The sequence below is a fragment of the Leptonychotes weddellii genome, chromosome 4, assembly GCF_054177405.1.
Source record: "Leptonychotes weddellii isolate Sample4059 chromosome 4, ASM5417740v2, whole genome shotgun sequence".
NCBI classification, from domain to species: domain Eukaryota; kingdom Metazoa; phylum Chordata; class Mammalia; order Carnivora; family Phocidae; genus Leptonychotes; species Leptonychotes weddellii.
The window spans coordinates 95384189-95400809 of NC_138372.1; the positions used below are offsets into that span (position 1 = coordinate 95384189).

At 45.9% G+C, this 16621-nt stretch overlaps 1 protein-coding gene and 1 long non-coding RNA gene across 8 annotated transcripts; one reads left to right on the forward strand and one right to left on the reverse strand.

Annotated features, from left to right (window-relative positions):
- The first annotated feature begins 89 nt into the window (after positions 1–89).
- On the forward strand, positions 90–3875 carry LOC115944845 (uncharacterized). Of its 3 annotated transcripts, none has more exons than XR_014144145.1 (3): positions 90–222; positions 736–930; positions 3581–3874. It is a non-coding gene; the product is annotated as an uncharacterized LOC115944845 (long non-coding RNA). The 3 variants fall into 3 exon arrangements; XR_014144146.1 differs by lacking the exon at positions 90–222 and adding an exon at positions 331–359 and having other exon boundaries at positions 3581–3875; XR_004079343.2 differs by lacking the exon at positions 90–222 and adding an exon at positions 333–390.
- A 6240-nt stretch (positions 3876–10115) lies between these two features.
- On the reverse strand, positions 10116–16004 carry RFX5 (regulatory factor X5). Of its 5 annotated transcripts, none has more exons than XM_031041180.2 (10): positions 15850–16004; positions 14848–14982; positions 14587–14620; positions 14077–14159; positions 13708–13827; positions 13399–13518; positions 13178–13259; positions 12705–12906; positions 12360–12460; positions 10116–12217 (listed from the first exon to the last, which is right to left on the reverse strand). In XM_031041180.2, the coding sequence occupies exons 1-10, from the start codon at positions 15981–15983 to the stop codon at positions 11228–11230; spliced, it is 2001 nt and encodes a 666-aa protein (XP_030897040.2). In that variant the 5' UTR covers positions 15984–16004; the 3' UTR covers positions 10116–11227. The 5 variants fall into 5 exon arrangements, with proteins under 5 accessions (XP_030897040.2, XP_030897048.1, XP_030897034.1 ...); XM_031041188.2 differs by having other exon boundaries at positions 15790–15876; XM_031041174.2 differs by lacking the exon at positions 15850–16004 and adding an exon at positions 15440–15778.
- Positions 16005–16621: the final 617 nt, after the last annotated feature.

Genomic DNA, 16621 nt, shown 5'->3' on the forward strand with positions numbered 1-16621 from the left:
AGGGGCTGCCCTCGGCGCCGCCTGAGGGGGCCTTCGCACTGCCTCAAGTTCGACCGGGCCGCACAGCCTCCTCGCCTTCCCTCCGCAAAAGCAAGACGAAAATAAAAAATCCCAGTAGGGCTCAATTCTTCTTGTGAGTCCCAGCAACCCTTCTTGGGATATGCCTTCCGGCTTCTCCGACGCTCAGGACCCTACCAATCCCATAGCAATCTAAGGAGTCGGGTGAGCTGCCTGGAACATGCCTGCTCAGAAATAGAAAAGGGGGCGGGGAAGACGCATTTGGAAGCTGGGGAGGGAGGAGAGGACGAAGGGAGGAGCCTACGGGTGGGAGGAGGGGCCAGTCTTCCGGAGGCTCAGAGGTAGCGTTTGCGAGGCTAGGGAACCGAGAAGGTAGTAAAATTTACTGGATAAGGGACAGGGCCCCCTGGCCTAGAGCAGAGAGAGGCAGGCCGGCAGGCGGTTGTGGGTGCCCTATTAAAGAAAGGAAGTACAGACACATTGGGTACTTCCATAAGTACCTGAACATGCAAATTATATGTAAATGAGTCCGTTTGTGTTAGCAACGGAGTTACCGTAATTGCTATCAGTGGCTTTCCCCCCTCCCCTATTCCGCAAGACTCTCTTAGTAAATTAGGCCGTGGAATGGACGCGGGGGGCCCGCGGGGAGAGGAGAAAGAGAAAGGGCGGGCGGGGAAGATAGTCACCCTCACCACCCTTTTCCTATTAATCTTTAAGGACGCTGCCAAGATTATGCCCCTTATCGCTTCGGGAATGGCGCGGTCCAACCGCGTCAATCTTCCGCCGTTAGCGGCGCGACTCGGGGCCGTGGTTCTGCCTCCGAGGTCACCACCTGCCTGGGTAGCCTTTGGCCTCCAGCCTCCGGCCGTCGATCCCTCCAGGGAGGGGCTGGACAGGGCCAGGTCGGGAGAGGTGAGTGATCGTAACGCCGTCTTCCAAACCAAACCAAACCAAATACAACTAAACAAATAAACAAAAACACGCCCTGCAGCTGGACCTCTGGTTTTGCTTTTGTGTATTTGTATTACTGATTGGGAACCCTCTCCCTCAGAACCTCTGTCCCAACCCTCATAGGGCCTTACTTAATATTGGTCGTTGAGGCTAGATTTCTGAGGCTAGCCCAGATCTTGGATGCCACCTTCCCTGCCACTTAAAGTCTGTTTGATTTGGGAGGACTGGAGTAACCTCTTTGAACCTCAGTTTCTAGGTCTGCAAAATGGACCCAGGAATATTAACACTTTACAGGGTTTTGTGAGGATTAAAAGAGAGTACAGATTACTACCATAGCACTACATTACTATTATTGGGACAATAATATAGGATGATGAAAGAAAAGGGTCACTGCTTCTGTGTTTAATGGGGAGGCAGAATAGAATGATTTTCCAGAATAATCAGGAAATTAAAGAAGAAATTTTAAAAATACATGGAAGCAAATGGGGAGGCAGAATAAAAAGTAGTAGCTTGAAAATACCTATGTAAAACATGCAGTATGTACAAAAGTAACAAATGGGGTACCCAATTGCTGAAGGAATAGAGAGGAGTATGTTTTTTTTTTTTTTAAAGATTTTATTTATTTATGTGACAGAGAGAGACACAGCAAGAGAGGGAACACAAGCAGTGGGAGTGGGAGAGGGAGAAGCAGGCTTCCCGACGAGCAGGGAGCCCGACACGGGACTCGATCCCAGGACCCTGGGACCATGACCCGAGCCGAAGGCAGACGCCAACGACTGAGCCACCCAGGCGCCCCAGAGAGGAGTATGTTTAATTAATACAGAAGGCCTAGCCACCAAGTATATGGCAAATGAATGAATGGAAGACCTCTCAAAAATACTGTAAGCCAGGTATTAGAAGAGATATTGGGCAGGATCCAGCAGAACAAAAAAGAGGAGAGAGCATTCTGAAGACTAAAAAACTGTATGTTGAAGAAAAGAAATGGGAATTTGCTTGAATCATGAGGAGAGGGCAAGCTGATAAACTAGGTTAAAGTGGGAGTACAGTAAAGACAGATGAGCAGAGAAAGAAGCCAAGAGTGCCAAAGATAGTTTGAATTTGTCACCGCTGCTCTGGAGGGGGGAATCACCAGTCCACCTGTCAGGTCCTGTAACTCTTGGCCAGGTCCCAATCAGCTGTCAGGCAAGGGTCAAGAGGCAATGATCCTGCTTTAACATAGAGTTTAAAGTGTCACACATCCCTCCCTTCCAGGGGTAGGATTCCCAAGGGCCTTAAGGCCCCCCCCCCGCCCTTCTTTTTAAGATTTTATTTATTCAGAGACACCTGGATGGCTCAGTTGGTCAAGCATCTACCTTCAGCTCAGGTCATGATCCCAGGGACCTGGGATCGAATCCTGCATCGGGCTCCCTGTTCAGTGGGGAACCTGCTTCTCCCTCTGCCTGCCGTTCCCTCTGCTTGTACTCTCTCTCACTCTGACAAATAAAATCTTAAAAAAAAAAAAAAAGATTTTATTTATATGACAGAAAGGATGAGCGGGGCGTGGGGCAGTGCAGAGGGAGAAGTAGACTCCCTGCTGAGTGCAGAGCTGGACATGGGGCTAGATCCCAGGACCCCAAGACCATGACCCCAGTGGAAGTCAGATACTTAACGGGCTGAGCCACCAGGTGCCCCCTTAGGGCCAGTTTTTGGAACATTGTGAAAAGGGATGTGAAAGCCTTACTTTTTATAGTAGGAAGTTTTTTATTTTCCAACAACAAAACAAGGTTTCAAGAACATCTCTGCTCAATCTTTAAGTAGGAACTTTTTATAGCCACTGACAGTTATTAAGTTCTTTATTATTTTTTTAGAGGGGAAGGGGGATGTTGGAGGGGCAGAGGGAGAGGGAGAGAAAAAATCTTAAGCAGGCTCCATGCCCAGTGCAGAGCCCTATGCAGACTCGATCTCACAACCCTGAGATCATGACCCGAGCTGAAATCAAGAGTTGGATGCTTAACCTCATGAAGCACCCAGGTGCCCCTATTAAGACCTTTATTAACCAAGTGAGACCTCCTCCCCTTGCCCTCCCCTCACAAACACAGTATTAAGCAGAAGAGTGTTGAGTTTTCTGTTTATAGCTCTAAGGGCTCAAGTGTGAATTTCTTTGCATCTCTGTATGACTTGGTCTTTCTGACTTTTTCTGGAGATTTATTTATGTATTTATTCACTCACTAATTTATTTATTTATTTATTTGATGCACTCACTCACTCTCTCTCTCTCTCTCTCTCTTTCCACAAGTCTCCAAACCTCTCTGGTCTGAACTCAAGGCAGGGGAGGATTCATCTTTGTATTCTAGCCATATCCTTAGTTTCTACCACATGGAGAAAAAATTATGTTTGTTGATATAGCAACAGATGGAATGCAGAAGCAGATATGAGAATCCAGTCAGGCATTAAAGGGGTTTCCAAAAATGTAAAACAATGCCAACTGTCTTACTGATTTTTTTTTTTTTTGGTTTGGGAAAAGTTATTTTTCATAAATGAATTAATAAATTAAAAATATTAACAAGTAAATATTTGACTAAACTAGTTTTTCTTCTTCCTATTTCCTTTTTCTTTCTTTTTTTTTTTAAAGATTTTATTTATTTGACAGAGAGACCACAAGCAGACGGAGAGAGAGGGAGAAGCAGGTTCCCTGCTGAGAAAGGAGCCTGATGTGGGACTCGATCCCAGGACCCTGGGATCATGACCTGGGCCGAAGGCAGCCGCTTAACCGACTGAGCCACCCAGGCATCCCTCCTTTTCTTTTCTTCTTGATCTCAGTAGTCAAATTATAAAACTGAATGCTATTCTTTGTTTCCTATATTAAATTAAAGCATGACATGATATTCTCTAAAATTCCTCACCACGCTGAACCTATTTTTATTTTATTTTATTTATTTATTTTTTAAAGATTTTATTTATTTATTTGAGAGAGAAAGAATGAGAGACAGCATGACAGGGAGGAGGATCAGAGGGAGAAGCAGACTCCCTGTTGAGCAGGGAGCCTGATGCGGGACTCGATCCTGCGACTCCAGGATCATGACCTGAGCTGAAGGGAGTCACTTAACCAACTGAGCCACCCAGGCGCCCCTGGGGTTTTTTTTTCAGAGAAAAGATAAAGAAGCCAGCAGTTACTGCCCAAGCCACTACTGTATATGAAAACAAACATTACTTCTTTATTCCTCATTACAATCCCGTGAAAGAGGTATTATACCATTTTATGGAAACTGAGCTTCAGAATGGTCATTTTTTTCAAGGTTTTTTTTATTTCAACCCACAATAAAAAATACATTTTATTCTCATGATCACTGAAGAACACACAAATGTGTCTTCATTGACATAAAGGTTTCATGAAACAATACCCTAACTATATGCAATGCATTCTGATATTTTCTATTCTATTTCCCTTTTTGAAAATACTGTTTTGCATCCTGCTAAATCAGTTTCACAACCCATGAATGGGTTGCAATCTGTAGTTTGGAAAACTTTACTAAATAAATGTTCAAAATCATAAGTGGTAAAGCTAGATGTGAACTGAATTCATGCTCTTTCCAGCAAACAAATACCTTCTCATGAACATTTCTTAAAAAATGCATTATATATATGTTGTGCTTAGCTTTATCTCATTGTATGAAGCCAGCAGGACAATCCTAGGCAAAGAAGGGATAGGCCTACTGAGGAAACATAACGTGAGATTAAACATTTAGACAAATATATAATGACATTAGTCCCCCTGTTTAGTATGTGAGTGAATGTGGCATTTACTTTCATTTCTGAAGAAAGTTGCTTAGTATCCACAAAAATAAACAATAAATTTGGAGCCATAGACTAGACATGTAGAGCTTGTCTTGGTTTAGTAGTAAATTATTATTTCAAGTTTTAGTGAATTATAAATTATCTTCAACTTATGATTGGGCTAAAATGAAAAAATATGATGTTTGGTGGGTGAGGTCATGGGAGTGCAGAGTGGGGTGCTGGGGAGGGAGTAGGAATGGTGGGGAGGAAGCAGTAGGCAGTCCTCAAACCTTTACTCCAGTAAACTGAAGATTGCCTAAATGACAATAACTTGTTTCATTTTAGATTTTAAGTTTTATTTATTTAAGTAATCTCTACACCCAACGTGGGGCTTGAACTCACGACCCCTAGGTCAAGAGTTGCATACTTTTCCAATTGAGCCAGGCTGGGTGGCTCAGTCGTTAAGCGTCTGCCTTCAGCTCAGGTCATGATCCCAGGGTCCTGGGATTGAGCCCCGCATCGGGCTCCCTGCTCAGCGGGAAGCCTGCTTCTCCCTTTCCCACTCCCCCTGCTTGTGTTCCTGTGTCTCTCTCTGTCAAATAAATAAATAAAATCTTTTAAAAATAGGCTACTTAAAAACCCCTGGTGGGGGGGCAGGTACTGGCTGGCTCAGTCAGAAGAGCATGCGGCTCTTGATCTTGGGGTCATGAGTTCTAGACCCACATTGGATGTAGAGATTACTAAAAAAATTAAAAATAAACTTAAAAAAAACCAAAAACACACATAAATCTCAAAATCCTCGCGTGGGCTGGTCTCCCAGAATGAACGGATATATCCCCAGGCCCAACCAAGGTAAGGACAGTGTTTCCTTGGGTGCTTCCATCTATTCTAACACCAGTGGTTTATTTTTCCATATGCCTATCACTTCTAATGTGTCAGCAGCCCGGTCCAGTCCCTCTTCTCCTCCCACATGGAACCATCTGCCTGGTTGGTTCCTTCTAATTCCAGTTCCTTCATCCTCTAATGGAAACTTCATACCTTTCATCCATTCATTCAGTCAACAGATAACTATAATAATGGTTGTGTGTTCTTCTAGTTGACTTCTCAGTATTGTTCATACGCATAGTCACAGCTCACATCCCCAAACCCCTGCTTTTCCTGGAATGTCTTCCTTTTTCACCTAAGCTCCACATACCTTAAAGGTTTAACTCAAGCATATCTTTTCCATGAAACCTTCCCAAATTATTCAGCCCAAAGTGATCTCTCTGCATTTACAGTTCTTATGCAGAATGAGTGCTATGATTTAACTCTTTTTACCATATGTCTTATGTTGTTCTGTCTTGCTTTAGGAGTTAGACTTGTCCAGCTAACTCCTACTCACCTCTACTGGAAGTCATCCCACACCCCCGTCTGACTTATATGCTATTCCTCTGGGCCCCCACAGCTCTCTGTGCTTAATGCTAACATAACTGTTATGTTGCCACTGTGCTGTGATCATTATTGACTTGAAGTCAGAGCCTAAGTCAACTGGCTTCTAATAAGTTCCTGGCACTTAAAAAACACGAAGGAAGGGCGCCTGGGTGGCTCAGTCGTTAAGCGTCTGCCTTCGGCTCAGGTCATGATCCCAGGGTCCTGGGATCGAGTCCCACATTGGGCTCCCTGCTCGGCAGGAAGCCTGCTTCTCCCTCTCCCTCTCCCACTCCCCCTGCTTGTGTTCCTGCTCTCGCTGTCTCTGTCTCTGTCAAATAAATAAATAAAATCTTAAAAAAAAAAAAAAAAACCACGAAGGAAAATAGAAAAACTGCAGTAATGCCTATTTCTGGCAGCCTGGATAAGAGAAAAGGCTCTCCCATTAAAATACAAGTAGAGCCTGGATAAATTACAAGAAACAATGTTTAGGGCGCCTGGGTGGCTCAGTTGGTTAAGCGACTGCCTTTGGCTCAGGTCATGATCTTGGAGTCCCTGGATCGAGTCCCGCATCGGGCTCCCTGCTCGGCGGGGAGCCTGCTTCTCCCTCTGACCCTCCCCCCTCTCATGTGCTCTGTCTCTCTCATTCTCTCTGTCTCAAATAAATAAATAAAATCTTTAAAAAAAAAACAAAAACCAATGTTTAGCACATTGCTGGGCGCATTAGAAAGAGAAATCACGAAAGGAAGAAAAAGATAACATTAAGCTGAAACCTGTATGAAAGACGAGCAACAGGCAGCAGGAGCAGCAGGTTTGCCAATATCAGTCTCGTGAAAAGAGGCTAAGGCCTGGGCCTAGCCATGGAACTGGAGAAAACCTGGGACTAACAGATTGAACTGAGACTCCTGAGGGGCTAACACAGTTCCAGGTCAGGAGCATCATTTGGATTCTGGCACAAGCAAATGCAAATCCTCTCTGGGGAAAGTACCCCCAATTTAGGCTCTCTGGATTCCCACAGATTAAGTTTAACAAAATATGAGCCCCAAACCCCCAAACTGAGAATAAACTAGGAAACAAGCTACCACAGGCAAGAGTGAGCAGAAAACAAAACATTCAGATACTGAGAAGTCACAGAAACATAAAATAACAATCCCAACAAATTTCAAATTAGTATCAGAGTACCACATCTCTGAGCACAAATGATTAAGCTGAAAATGGATATCAAAAAGATAAAATTTTAAATATCCAGACATTTGGAAATTCATAAAACTTTTCTAAATAACTCATAAATTTAAAAAAGTCATAAAGGCAATTTAAATATTCTTAGGGCTAAGTTATAATCAAAATACAGCAAAAAAAATTCAGGGAATATAGAGAAACAGGTCCTTAAAAACTTACAGTAGAAAAGCAGAGCTTGAAAATTAATTAGATCAAATTTAAGATGTTATGGAAAAACATAAAATTAAATCTACAGAAAGCAGAAGGAAATATTATAGATAATATCCATAATTAATGAAATGGAAAACAATACATAAGTGAGAAGACTGACAAAGCCCAAAGTAGTAGCGCAACATAGACAAGTAAAATAACACACTTCTGGTGCAACTGATGAGGAAGAAATAAGAAGGTAAAAGTACGCAGTAGAAATGAAAAGAAGGACATGACTACCGAGAGCAGAGGCAAAAATAAATAAATAAATAAAATAAAAATTTCGTTAAAAAAAAGGCATGGGGCGCCTGGGTGGCTCAGTCGTTAAGCGTCTGCCTTCAGCTCAGGTCATGATCCCGGGGTCCTGGGATCGAGCCCCACATCGGGCTCCCTGCTCATCAGGAAGCCTGCTTCTCCCTCTCCCACTCCCCCTGCTTGTGTTCCCTCTCTCACTGTGTCTCTCTCTGTCAAAGAAATAAATAAAATCTTTAAAAAAAAATAATAAAAAATAAAAAAAGGCATGAAATGCACAAAATCCTAGAACACTTACCCTAAATTGACTCAAAAAGAAATAGAAAGTCCATAGCAGCAATGTCCACAGTAGCCAAACTATGGAAAGAACCAAGATGTCCATCAACAGATGAATGGATAAAGAAGATGTGGTATATATATACAATGGAATATTATACAGCCATCAAAAAACCAAAATCTTGCCATTTGCAACTGGAACTAGAGGGTATTACGCTAAGTGAAATAAGTCAATCAGATAAAGACAAGTATCATATGATCTCACTGATACAAAGAATTCTTAATCTCAGGAAACAAACTGAGGGTTGCTGGAGTGGTGGGGGGTGGGAGGGATGGGGGGCTGAGTGACGGGCATTGGGGAGGGTATGTGCTATGGTGAGCACTGTGAATTGTGTAAGACTGATGAATCACAGACGTGTACCTCTGAAACAAACAATACATTATGTTAAAAAAAAAAAAAAGAAGATAGTAGGAAGGGAAAAATGAAGGGGGGGAAATCGGAGAGGGAGATGAACCATGAGAGACTATGGACTCTGAGAAACAAAATGAGGGTTTTAGAGGGGAGGGGGGCAGGGGGATGGGTTAGCCCGGTGATGGGTATTAAGGAGGGCACATATTGCATGGAGCATTGGGTGTTATACACAAACATGGAACATGAATCATGGAACACTACATCAAAAACTAATGATGTATGGTGACTGACATAAAATAAAATTAATAAAAAAATTAAAAAATTAAAAAAATAGGGGCGCCTGGGTGGCTCAGTCGTTACGCATCTGCCTTCGGCTCAGGTCATGATCCCAGGGTCCTGGGATCGAGCCCCACATCGGGCTCCCTGCTCAGCGGGAAACCTGCTTCTCCCTCTCCCACTCCCCCTGCTTGTGTTCCCCCTCTCGCTGTGTCTCTCTCTGTCAAATAAATAAAATCTTTAAAAAAAAAATTAAAAAAATAAAAATAAATGAGCTATTAAGCCATGAAAAAAAAAAAAAAAAGAAAGTCCGGACACCTATATTTATTAAAGAAATTGAATTGATGGTTAAAATTTTTCCCAAAAAGAAAAGACAGGCAAAGATGGTTCGACAGCTGAGTTTTACCAAAGTGTCAAGGGACAGCTCATTTCAATCTGATGTCAACTCTTCCAAAGAATAAGAGGGTGTACAGACCAAATGAACCATCTTAGAAACCTTTTTAGAAATCTTACTTCAAAAAGGCACACAGGTACAAGAATGTTCATAGCAGCATTGTTTGTAATAGCAAAAAATTAGAAACAACCCAAATGTCCATTAATAGGTGAATGCATAAATAACTTGTGGATTATGTACTTGATGGAATATTACACAGGTGAAAATGAACGAATTACAGCTACTTACAACATAGATGAATCTTAGAAATGTTAAGTGAAACAAAGCAAACTTCAGGGGACTATTAGAGCATAAAAATTTTGTAAAGATAAAAAAAGCAAAACTGAACAATAATTTTTAAAGAATATTGTACACATATGGTTAAATATATACACATGTGTGTGTGTGTGTGTGTGTGTGGCAGGCAATTAATAAACATAAAATTAAGGACAGTGGTTACCTCTAGGGAGAGGCAGTGGGATAGGACTGGGTAGGAACACAAAAAACTCAATGGTATTTCTAATGTTTTAATGTATAAGTTGGGCGATGGGTCAAAGGTATTCATTTAATATTATGTTTCATAATTTATTCATGTTAAGTATATTCTTTATAGATACCAAATATTACATATTATAATTTTTAAAAATCTGCTGTGGTGGAAACAAATGAGTGAAGTCTCCCTGAAAGAAAATCTGTTTCCTGTGCAGAACCAAGATTCCCTGACAGAAGCTACCCTTATGCAGAAAATGACGTATGTCCTCAGTAAATACTGGTTGGTTTACTGCTTTTCAAAGGGTAACATCTGGGTTCCCTTCTTACTGGTGCTTGCGGATGTGCAGAGCTACCTCCTGCCACACAACCCCACAATCCTGGCTGAAATCCTGACACATGTATGACAAGAGACTGACACCTGGTGGATACAGAATGGATTTAATAAAATGACTAGGAAGTAAATCTTTCACTCCACTTAGTGAAAGTGGCAGTAGGGTCGGGGATAGGGAAGCAGAATGAGAAAACCAACATTCAGAAACAGGAAAGGGAAGGATCTCCATCTCTGAAATGGGACTGTCATCTAAATGAGACTAAAGAGATAGTCCCTAAAGGAGAGTGACTTCCCTCTCATTCCTTCTGCGCCTACAAGAGGAAAGAGGCTACAGCTGCAGTAAGGAAAATGCAAGACGGTCAGGGAAAAAGGAAACAGGTGTAGTTGATCCCAACCTAGCAAGCTAAAACCACATGTACTTCCTGGTATTGGCCAGGTGTCAGCTGCCTCCCCAGGAACTGCCCGCGTCAGTTCCCATTTGGAGACCTATGTGATCCAACCTTTCCCTGATGTAGAAAGAGTGAATTAGCATACACCATCCTTCTGGCACAGTGATTGGTTAGGGATCGGCATGTGACCCAGGCTGGCCTAATCAGAGTCCATCTTAAGGCTTTGCTAGGATGCCTGGCACAAAGATGCCCCCCACCCCTTCTGGTTGGGTGTAAACGAGAAAACGTCTACTCCCAGGAGTGCTGGCAGCCACTAGGTGGCCTGGGTTTAAGATGATCCTACAGAAGGTAGCAGCAGGGGGAAATCAATCAGGTATTTAGAGACACACTGAGCAACCGCATCAGCTTTTCCTGGAGCCAGTACTACCTCTGGACTTTCCGGTTATGTGAGCCAGTCAGTCTTTATTTTTAAGCCAGTTTGAGTTAGTTTTTTTTACTATTTAAAACCAAAAGATTCCTAGCCTATACATTCACCATACTTACTCCATCCCTATCTTCCTGCAGGATAGCACAGAGATCCAGGTAAGACAGTCACGACAGATTTATCAATGACGCTAAAGCCAAGGGTACTGAGCTGGAAAGGTCAGAGGCAGGAGCCGGACACTGTGTAAGACAGGGTGCCTCAGCTGTCTGTACAGGTGAATGAATTCCCTTGGGAAAAGAAAAGCCAAATGAGAAGCAAGTGCAGAGGGACCTCTACTAGGCAGGTAGAGTTAATGTGGATATAAACACTCTTCCCCACATACCTATCATGGGGGTGTTGCTTTGGGGTCTTTCCCCTTGTGGAATAAGGAATTTTGAAGCACATGCCCCTTTAAGTCTTTATTACCCTGCGCTGCAGTGTCTACCTCTCCCTTTACCAAATGAAGAGCTTCCTTTTGACTTCTACTGCCCTTGATGACACTCACTTTTGAGGTGACCAGAGGAATTTTAGCTTCTGCTTCTTTGGCATGCCGGGAACTGGGGCCCCTTCCTCCTCTGGAAACAGCACCATCTTCCTGACCCTGGGCAAGCACCATCCCCTTCTCAGCCTCTCCCACTGGTCCTGGCTTCCCTGACCCTCCAGCTGAGTTGCTTTCCCCTCCAGAGGCCCACGTCTCCTGTGGTAACCTTGGGGACTGGGCAGAGTCCATGGCAGGTGCTGACTTGTCAGGGGGACAGTTCCTTTCCTTACTTCCACCTGATTTTTTTCGAGGGCGCCCCCGTTTTCTTTTGGCATCACTTCCTGTATCCTCTATATCCTGCTTTGCTGCTTTAGCAGGTGGATCCTGCCCAATGGCCTCACTCACAGGTACTTCAGCTGTCCTCTTGACACCCTTGTCATGGGGTCCCAGGTCACCACCTATGCCTACTTCCCTGTTCTCTGTGCCCTGCGGCTGAGTGAGCGCCCCAGGCAGGGCTTGCCCAGGCCCGGGTCCGGGTCCAGGCAAAGCAGGAACGGTTGGTAAGATCATGTTAATGATGGGCATAGCTGCCTGGGGTCCCCCCGCCCTACTGGGCAGAGGCAGTGTAGCCACTTTCAGGCCTGAAGAAAGCTTGGGGGCCAGGATGGGTGGAGAGACTCGGATTGGCTGAATAAGTGAGCGAGGGGCCCGGGGAAGGAGCAGAGGCAGCCGGGCCACCAGGGCATTAACCTGTGGGTTATTGGCTGCTGGGGCTGGGCTCTCCACTACACTCTTCTTCCGCTCGCCACGTGCAGGGGGGCCACCTCCAGCCCGGGGTTCCAGCTCCTTAGGAGGCTAAAAGGTGAAGAGAGGACACAGTAAGTGGGAAGACTAGACATCGGAGCAAACACAGACACAGGAGGGTGAGAAGATATGGGAAAGGGGATACCAAGCCCCCAGCCCAGGGCAGCAAGGTCAGTGGCATCAACTTCCTTACCTGGGCTGGTCTCTCTGGTTTCTTATGGGCTCCACCTTCTAGGCTCTCTACACCATTCTTGGATTTAGATGACCGCTCCCGAGGGGCATGTTCATCGTCTTCTGCAGAGGTGCCAGAAAAGGTAATAAGGTGAGAGTGAGGAGGAAACAATGGCCAAGTGAGGTGACTCTGACTGACTGACTGGTGGAGAAGGGGGAAGAAGGTGGTCTAAGGCATGTCCTAATGCCCTACAAGGGGCACTAGGAATAGAAGCCAAATGCAAGGTGTCTCTGTCCTAGTAGGTGGGAGGGCCTATGATGTTGAAAGTGCCTGAGAGTTTTTTGGGGCCTGAGAGTCTCCACCTACCAGCAAGCCCCATCGCCTTGAGCACGTGGGCATGTGCAGATCGGGCAGAGATGAGATGCTGCTGCAGCAGGAAGCGGGCGACCTCAACAATGGAACTGAAGGACCGTTTCAGGATTCGTTCTGCCCAGTCGCAGGTCAGAGCACAGGCTGCCTCCACCAGCTCATCCCGAGGTGCTGGGGTTACTTCTGGACCCATTTCTGGCTGCAGTGGGGAAACACATGCCCAGTCACACTCCAAACTAAAGAACCCTCGGCCCCTCTCAGACACCAATGTCAGCCACAGTTAAGACCAGACTGGAGATGGGGTAACTCATCCCAGAAACCCACAAATTCTCTTCATCCTCTGCCTGAGCCACAGGGTAGGTAGAAGGGCATATCCTATATACCTAGAAGCTATGTGCAGAATGACCTAGGCTGTGTCAGCCCTCCGCCTTGGAGAGAAGAGTGCAATCGGAGGGTTGGTTGTTACTTACACTGTCCGAGCCCTTCAGGTCAAGTCCAGGCAAGGGGGGCATAGATACCAAGGTCTTCCTTCGTATGCCACTGTAGCAATATCTGAGGCAAGTTAAAGAGCAGCCAACGGTGGGGATCTCCAAGCCCCGTGGGAAGGTTAGGCTGTTACCACTCCTGGCCCTCCACACCCTAAGTTTTCCTCCCCGGGTCCTCCAACCCCAACCTCTCCATTCAAGGATACTTGGACTGGCCCCGGCCACCAAGCCTTCGGGCCTTGATGTCAGGGAAGATCTCTCTGATGATTTTGCCAAAGTTGGCTGTGCTGAGTGGGCGGCAACAGGCGAGGCTCTCACAGTACTTCCTGGGTGGGGAGGGGGTAGAGTGGGAAGACACTCAGAGAAGGAGGTCATGGTTAGATTCCGAGGGTCCCCGGCACAGGTTTGGGAAACCCTTTAAGAAGTCAGGCTCTATCAAGGCAGGGAGCTCTCCGGGCTGAGGGGTAGTCCTATGCCCGCCAACCCCCCCCCCCCCCCCCGCCCCATTCACCCACCGATAGGCATCATAAACACTTTGCTTTGGCAAACAGGTGTCAGTATGCTCTTCTAGGTGGTTACGTATCCACCTATAGGCATACATGTACTCCTCATTGCTGAGTGTACTTGGCTCTGAGCTGCAAGAGAAGTAAAAGGGACAAGCCTTACTAAGATCCTAAAGCTGTGGTTCTATCCAGACTACTGCTTCAGCAGTGCTGGACCAAATCACCCAGAATCCAGCTTTTCCTGGTAAACCAGGGCAGGACAGGGACTATTCTCATCAAGGACAGCTGTTATGAGTACTCCTATTCACCCAGCCCCACCCCAGTGAGCCTTCCTTTAAAAACCAGAACCTCTGATATCTTAAACTCTAGCACCAAACCTACCTTTTGTCTCCAGTACTGGGCCCTGAGGGAAGCTGAAGGTAGAGATACAGCTTGTCGTTGTCTGAGAATTTCTGTACATCTTGCTGAGGTAGGAACAGAGAGGCAGGAGAAAAAATAAGGCCAAGAAGGACACAAGACAGGATCTTCTGATCCTTCCCCCAAAGTCCAGCTGCCTTAGAGACTGTCAGACTGAAAAAGGACCTTAGAAATGATTTGGGGCTCGGTGTTCACTGTGCTCTGAGGAGTGCCCTTGTGAGCTACTGTGGTGAGAGGGGGAGTGGAGGGGATCGGCTTTGATATTATTCCTACTGAGCGTCTACGCAACAGGTCACAGAGAGATGAAGTAAGATGCTCAAGGTCAATCGGGCAACAAGTTGCAAAGCCAATTACCTTCTGACAGGGAAGACAATACTGCCTCTCCCACATAAACCTTTCAGTTATGCATATCTTCATCATCCTCATCCCCCACCAATTCCACCTCTCTATTGCCCTCTTCCCGAAAATACTTACCAGGATTCCCTCGACTTTGTTCTGCACAGCCTTGCTGTGGAAAAGAGAAAGCTGGAGGTCAGACACAAGATTTTCTCTGGTGTCTTATTGTTAGGGAGAGGAAGAGGGATGAGATGCTTAAGGGGTGCTCAGCAACTGCTCCCATGATGAAGAATCTCCCCATGCTCAGATGCACTTGCTCAGGGAGAGGCAGTTCATCTACAGAGGAAGTGAAGGGCTACAGTTCTGGAGCAAGGTTTGGAGGTGGTGATGAGTACTTACGAAATGGTACCTCGGAGCCTCTGAAGAAGGGTGGTGGGTTCTCCTGCCTCAGCACTACCTGAGGGGGCCCTTCTCCCAGTCTTTGGGCTCTTAGCATCGGGTTCATCTTCGGCCATCCCGGCATGAGGGCTAGAGCTAAGAGGAGACCAGGCATGAGGATTTAACCTCCCTTTCCCTGGAGGGCCCCGGGCACTCCTCATCTCCCTACCCAGAAACACAGAGAAACAGAAAGAAAGCCTCTGAATTTCCTCAGTGGTCTTTTTTTTCCCACCACTTGCCTTCTCCAAAAATTAGAAATTATCCCATTACTTCTCCAGGTCCACATATACCCAAAGAGATCTTTGCCATATCCATTCTGTCTGCCCCACCTTTCTGCAGTCTCCTAAATATGGAAAACTGTAAAGGAAGGGATAGGGGGACTGGGAATCGACGTTAGACATGTCCTTTTCTGCCTCTGATCCCGTACTGCCCTCATCCCCTTAAAAAAAAAAAACAAAAATAAAAACAATAACAACCACAAAACAAAGTTCTCCAATTCTCTAAGCTACTCCTCACGCCTTAATTTTCCTGGGAGGTCAGAAAGGATACGAACATATTCTGCCCCTCCAGCCTTGGAAAACACTGGGCCCAAGTTCTCATTACTTAATCTCGCCACGGCTTCCTCCGCGGCTCCCCCTCCCCACGGCGCCGGTCCCTACGTCATCTCCCTCAACCTCCCATCCAGAGGCGCACCCCCACCTCCCTCCCTTCCCCCTGCATTCAATCCCGCGTTGTTGCAAGGTGGGGGGTTCAGGGTGGCGAACTCCTGGGCTAGGCGTAGGAAACCCGGTTGGGGGAACGGGGTCCCAGAATCAGGGCACGTGCACATGGGTGAGGGAGATTTGAAAATACAGCCAAAATCTTGTTCTGCTCTCCTCCCAACTCATACTGCCCCCTCCCTACCTTTGAACAGTCGCCTTCCAACACAAGCAACAATAAAGGTAAGGGAGAAAGAGAAACTACCTCGTAGCCACCTTCACTCCAGCCCAGCCCCACGGTCCTGGCCCAGCGGGCTCGTGCGTTGCTTTATTTTCTTTTTTCTGAATGGCTGGAACAGCCCCGATCTGCCTAGATACTCGGACGACCTGCTCTCTCATTGGTCGTTGCTGCCACCCGGAGACAGAAGGCGCCGGGCTCGCACTGCCGGCAGCTAAAGTCTGCCTGGTAACAGATTCTGATTGGTCAATAGGGGAGGGAAAATCCAAAGTTGGTCTTATTTGAGCGAAGAGGGGGAAGTCCGGGTTAGGTTTCGGTTAAAACTGGGGTCGGCTGGGACTGCCGGTCCCAAGAGATTCTTCTCTTAAAGGGACCGCAGGACGAAAGCCCGGGCGCTGGGCTCCCTTTGGAGCTTTCTTTTCCTTTGCCCTCTCCTTCCGGGTTTCAGTTTTGCCTTCGGTCGTCAGAGCCAGTGGAAGAAAAGAATCAATGGATGATTAAAAAAAAAAAAAAAGCTAGAAAATTATGGGTAGTAGTGATGGAGGTTCGCTGTAAGCTCACATAACCGTTTTGATGAAAAACAAATTGAGCACCCCACCCTCGACCCCCGCCCTCAACAGCATACAGGCACTCCACAACAAATCTGCAAACACAGGCTCACGTTCCTCTCTGATGGAGGCCTCAAAACCTCCGCAGCTGTACCACGTTTAGTTAAAATGCCAAGCGTTCATGGGTTTCCCGTGGGTACTTTATTTCCCTCCAAAGAGTTGCTAATGTATCTGCATCCCCATAGTTCTGC

What these genes read in the sequence shown, in the direction of transcription:
- RFX5 (XM_031041180.2), bottom strand. Translation starts at nt 15,983, where the DNA reads ATGAGAGAGCAGGTCGTCCGAGTATCTAGGCAGATCGGGGCTGTTCCA. An exon ending in CCCAGTACTGGAGACAAAAG is followed by an intron (nt 13,828 to 14,076) that starts GTAGGTTTGGTG and finishes CTTCTCTTGCAG; the next exon opens with CTCAGAGCCAAGTACACTCA. An exon ending in AGTGTTTATGATGCCTATCG is followed by an intron (nt 13,519 to 13,707) that starts GTGGGTGAATGG and finishes CTCCCCACCCAG; the next exon opens with GAAGTACTGTGAGAGCCTCG.